The sequence below is a fragment of the Tarenaya hassleriana genome, unplaced genomic scaffold, assembly GCF_000463585.1.
Source record: "Tarenaya hassleriana unplaced genomic scaffold, ASM46358v1 Cleome92, whole genome shotgun sequence".
Taxonomy (NCBI): domain Eukaryota; kingdom Viridiplantae; phylum Streptophyta; class Magnoliopsida; order Brassicales; family Cleomaceae; genus Tarenaya; species Tarenaya hassleriana.
In genome coordinates this window covers 322,463-328,209 of record NW_010971581.1, presented here as the reverse complement: position 1 = coordinate 328,209, position 5,747 = coordinate 322,463, and the positions used below count along the sequence as shown (strand labels likewise).

The window sequence follows — 5,747 nt, the reverse complement described above, 5'->3', positions numbered from 1 at the left end:
TATTGACGATGAGGCACATCGCAGCCATGTTTACCGAAATGCTCAGAAGACAACCTTCATACCCTGCTGCTCAGATGCAATATGATTTGCAAACAGCTTGTGAGATGACTGTGTCATTATCAAAGTGTTTCAAGGCTCGGAAGATTGCGTTAGGAGTGTTAATGGAGGATCAACGAGTTCAGTTTGCAAAGTTATGGGATTATGAAGCGAAGCTTAGGAGATCAAATCCCAACACAACTACTGAAATTGTGACAAAACTTGAGAAAGGTGTACTCGTTTTCGATCGATTTTATGTATGTTTCGAGGTTTTACGTGAGACTTGGAAGAAACATTGTCGTCCTGTGTTCGGGTTAGATGGATGTTTTTTGAAATGGGAGCTTAAAGGAGAACTCCTTTCTGCTGTTGGAAGAGATGCGAACAACCAGATTTATTCTATAGCATGGGCAGTTGTACGCGTGGAGGATACCGATAGTTGGACTTGGTTTGTACGTAAATTACAAGCAGACTTAGAATTGGGAGAAGGACACAATATTACTATACTTTCAGATAAACTGAAGGTGAAGTTTGTGTTTATTTGTTTTCATTATATGTAATTTGTTGAACAAGCATTATATGGCTTTGGTTTTGTATTTGCTTTTAGGGTCTGTTAAATGCTATTGAGGATATACTTCCATTTGCTCATCACCGTATGTGTACTCGACACATATATGCCAATTGGAGGAAGTCATTCAAAGATTTGGAGCTCAAGAGATTGTTTTGGGCAGCTGCTAACAGTTTCCATGAGGGTGAGTTTCAAAAGCATATGGAAGCTGTAAAGAATTATAATCAGCTGGCATATGAGGCATTGATTCGTTCTAGACCGAAACAATGGGCACATGCGTTCTTTAGTCTTGACTCCAAGTGTGATGATGTAAACAACAATTTGTCGGAGAGTTTCAATGGGTCAATCAGAGAAGCACGTATGAGACCTATGATTGACATGCTGGAAAGTATCAGGCGACAAACAATGCAAAGAATTGCGAAGCGGCAACGCCAGTCCAGCTCTTGTATCACTCCATTTCCACCAGATGTAATGGACGACATCGAAGTTGTTCGACAGAGGTCAGTCTATTGTATGGCGATACCAAGTGGACATGGCAAATATGAAGTTTTACATTTCGGTATAAGTTATACCGTAGACCTTGGTGGGAAGACTTGTGCTTGCCGGAGATGGAATTTAACCGGATTACCATGTGAACATGCATTATGTGTGCTCAATGCAAGAAAAGACGACATTACAAGGTATGCTTGTTACTATTCTTGAGTAAGTTTCTTACTATAAGTTGTAATCCTCATTTTGAGAAAAATTTGTTACAGGTTTTCTTCAGAGTTTTTTCTGACATCAAAATGGAAACAAACATATGAGAAAAATCTGTTACCAGTAAATGGAGAGCCACTGTGGCGGAAATTGGGAAAAGAACCTATCGGTGTACTCGGACGACCGAGGAAACATAATCGGAAAAAGGATCCTCACGAATCTCCTACAAAGAAAGGTCATATGACACGTCATGGAAGGGTAATGACATGTAGTCGGTGTAAGCAGCCTGGGCATAATACAAGCACGTGTATAAATGATCCGGTGCAGAATAATGTCCAGAAACGAGGACGAGGAAGACCAAGAAAATTACAGGTATATGTATTTCATAGATTTTTTTAAACGGTAATAAACTACTGATCGATTTTTTCCTTTGTGTAAATAGGTCAGTGGACAATCAAGACAGCCCGAACCATAAAAAAGAACCAGAACAACGACCAATGTTTCTGTCGATTCGGTCCAATCGAGTAAAAATTCTGTCCAGGTTGGTCCATCGAGTCAAGCTCATCCTGCAAGAACTAGACAGAATCGTCACCCTAGACCAAGACAGAACCATCCCTCAGCCCAATCAACTCAACAAATGCCTCTTCCTACTCAATCCAGCCAGAGTAATCAGCCTTCTGTCCAATCCAACCAGAGTGGTCCTTCAACTTCACAACGTCTTCGTTATCGATCAACTCGACCTCTTGGAGGACCGCGTAACCGAAATACATCTTCCATGATATTTGTTACTCCATATATGGGTAGAGTATTTCAGGTTCCAAGGCCAGCTCCTCCATCAAACCCGGGAAACAAGTGAAATAGGTTTCGGATATTAGGAGTTTATATTTTGGTTCAGAATTCTGTATTGACTACTCTTTTTTGTTTCAGAATTCTGTATTGACTATTGTTTCAGAATTCTGTATCGGTAGTCTTTGGGTTTTTGGTTTAGAATTCTGAATCGGACCTCTTTGTGTTTTTGGTTTAGAATACTGTATCGGTTGTTTTTGGGTTGTTTTTTTTTTGTCAATCTGAATTTTTGGCATATCTATGTATTTTGTTTAGATTTCAGATTAATGAATTCACATGTTTGTGATTTCTATAATTTTTTTCTGACCAATCCCAACACAAAAAAAAACAAGTGAACAACGAAACATAGATTCCTGACATTAATACCAATAATAACATAGAAACATTAGTCCATGACAAATCCCAACACATAAACGACTTCACCCCTTCAATAAACCATAATAATACAACCCAAACGAAATAAAAACCATCATTCCTATGACCATTTTTTGGCAATTTCCTTTGAATTCTTCAACCTGAGCTTCAATCTTCTTAACTCTAGCTTCGATTCTATCAATCCGAACTTTCATTTTCTCATTTTGAACTTCAATCTTGTCATTACGAACTTCGATCTTCTCATTTTGAACTACGATCTTCTCGTCCCGAACTTTGATCTTCTCATTTCGAACTTTCATCTCCTCTTTCAATGATTGTAGTTCTTCGATAATGGCTTCATCGACCCATTTCCACATGTGTGAATAATTTCTCTGAAACGAATCATCGTAATTTATTTACCATTCTTCCTAGATCGCATAAACAAATGTAAAACTAACCTCTTGTGATTCACAACATAAGAACAATCTTCCTGGGTTTTTTTTAAGTTTTCGATATCAATTTTGTAATGGAGCGTCCACATTCACATTGCTGTGGTATTCCTTTTTGTTTGGTTGATCTAGAACTGCAACAAACTTGTGAATCTGTCGAACTCATGAATCTGAATCTCCGCAAACAGCGCAATCTGAAACTCATCAATTAACATAATCCAACCACAAAGAAGAACTCAACATAAACTTAAATCTAGGATAACAAAAGCGTACCACTCAAATATCAACATGAATATGAAATCTAAGAAACATAAACCCTAAAATTTTGAAAATGGAATTCACACTTACCTAAGAACCGACGAGGTAGGACGCGGGAGATAGGCCGACGGTGAAGAATAGCGACGACTCGAGGAGGAGGAGAAAGTCGATGAGGAACAGAGAGGAGAAAGTGAGAGGACTGGGGAGATGGAAAAAATGGAAAGCCACTAAATCGTGGGAAGAGGATGAGAATTATAAAAATCTAGGGTTTCCATTTTTTTTACCAAACCGGGTTGGTTTTTTGTTAAACCGTTCCGATTAATTGAACCGGTTAGTCCGATGTGGCAAAACACGTGGATGCTTAGTCGGATTTAATAAAGCTGAATCATCAATTTTTTACCGTTGAACAGTGACACGTTAAACCCCGCCAACGATATATGTTTTATTTGGTAACTTTTTAAAAGTATGGGTATTTATATGGGACTTTTGAAAAGTATAGGTATTTATCTGGGAATTTTATAGTACAGGTATTTATCTGGGAGTTTTGTAAAAGTACAGGTATTTATCTGCGATTATTCTAAAATCAACCATCCAAATCAGGCTCTACAGCGGAAGTCTAAAACAATGAATTTTAATAACTTAAGTCTGAATATTAATTTCATGAATAAATTGAATAAAGAAAACATAAATTCTAAATCTTCGTCTTTCTGGCAAACTACCGAATCCAACCAAAATAATCTGCTTCACCTTTTACCTGTGGAGAAAAAGGAAGGGGTGAGCTATGCAAATAGCTCAGTAAGGTTACAAGACTATAAACCTCGCCTCCGTACCCAACATAGACAATCAAATAGAAAATAAATTCAATCAACATTCAACTCAAGCAAAACTCAATCTATTAATTCACGTTCTTCTACTGACTATTCTTTATTCGATTCTTTAAAACGAGTTCAGACTCTAGGACCATTCAGAACCCCTCAGACTTAGCTCAAAACTCTTTTATAAAACAAAACCTATCGTTATAACCCTCTATGGATCGCTGCCGTAGTCGGGGTTATCACAACGGTGGTACATCTGATCCAGCTGTGGCCGAGGATTGGTTGGACAGGATGACTCAGATATTTGAACTTATCCAGTGTCCTGATCTTTTTAGGGCACACATATCCTTCTACCATCTGGATGGAGAGGCGCGACACTGGTGGAAAGGAGTTTCCCAACCATTTGGGGCAAACTATCAGTTCACTTGGGGACAGTTCGTCCATGCATATTGAGAGAAATATTACTCACCTGGAGTACAAGAGTAGATGACGATGAAGCTTATTAGCCTTCAACAAGGAAATCGTTCAGTGAAAGAATACGAGAGGGAATTCAATGCATTGGCTAGATATGGAGGTGAGATGCTGCAAATAGAGACCTTAAGGTTTAAAAAGTTCATAAGAGGACTTCGTCCGTCTCTCAAGGCAAAGGTAGGTTTCGAACAACCACATATATCTTATTGAGATAATGTTACCTTGCTAATTTGAGATTGTTTATCTATAGGTGGAACTTTTGAAAATCAACTCGATGTCAGAAATAGTTGATATGGATGATCGAGCTGAGAGAACAGAATGTGAAATCGAAGCATCTACTAAGAGATCGACTAACCCCAATCATAGGCGTGTAGTCCAAGATGACAAGAGTAAGGGTAAGGCGGTTATGCAACCTTATACATCCGGTATCCTGATGTGCTCACAATGTGGGAGACGTCACTTTGGCGAGTGTAGATTGCTCCAGATCACTTGTTACCACTGTGGAAGGGCGGGACATTATAAGAGCGATTGTCCCGAGTTAAAAAAAGAAGCACCTAAGAGGATTGAACAAAGACCAGTTCATCAACAACCAGCTGCTAAGAGACCAGCGGTGAAACCTAGAGTCTATGCTCTAGGAACTGAAGAGCAAGAGGAAGAAGAAACGGCAGCAATCATAGGTATGCCGATATTTCATTTAAATATGATAGGGAATCGTAACAAATATGGCTAGTTAAGACTAATTTTAAATGTAGGTGTTGTTAATTAGTTATGGGCGTAATTCATTGGACATATCATTTCTTCTCTTAAGTATGTTGAGTATTGGAGGTGAACAAGCTCATACCTTTTTGATACAGGGGCGACACATAGTTTTGTTTTGCCCACACAAGTAAATCGCATGAAGATTGCACCTGATATTAATAGTGGTAGAATATTGGTCCATACATCTGGTGGAGAGGAAATGGAATCGGAAGGAATGATTCGTGATGTATCGGTCTTGATTGGTATACATGACTTACATGTTGATCTGATAGTGGTACCAATCAAGGGATACGATGTGATTTTGGGTATGGATTGGTTATCAAGTCATCGAGTTCACCTCGATTGTAAGAAAGGTAGAGTTCGTTTTGAACAAGAGGGATCCTTGGTACTAGAGTTTGAGGGTGCAAGAAAGACTTCAAGTTTGCCTTTTATTTCAGCAGTACGGGTAAACCGGCTAATTCAGCAAGGGAGTGATGCATATTTGGCGGTAATAGAATT

General features: G+C 38.8%; 1 protein-coding gene across 1 annotated transcript; it reads left to right on the top strand.

Moving 5' to 3' along the window:
- Positions 1-4,505: 4,505 nt before the first annotated feature.
- Positions 4,506-5,220, top strand: LOC104804676. Its single transcript, XM_010529017.1, has 2 exons — positions 4,506-4,667; positions 4,741-5,220. The coding sequence occupies exons 1-2, from the start codon at positions 4,506-4,508 to the stop codon at positions 5,218-5,220; spliced, it is 642 nt and encodes a 213-aa protein (XP_010527319.1).
- The last annotated feature ends 527 nt before the right edge of the window (positions 5,221-5,747 follow it).

What these genes read in the sequence shown, in the direction of transcription:
- LOC104804676 (XM_010529017.1), top strand. Translation starts at nt 4,506, where the DNA reads ATGACGATGAAGCTTATTAGCCTTCAACAAGGAAATCGTTCAGTGAAA. An exon ending in GTCCGTCTCTCAAGGCAAAG is followed by an intron (nt 4,668 to 4,740) that starts GTAGGTTTCGAA and finishes GTTTATCTATAG; the next exon opens with GTGGAACTTTTGAAAATCAA.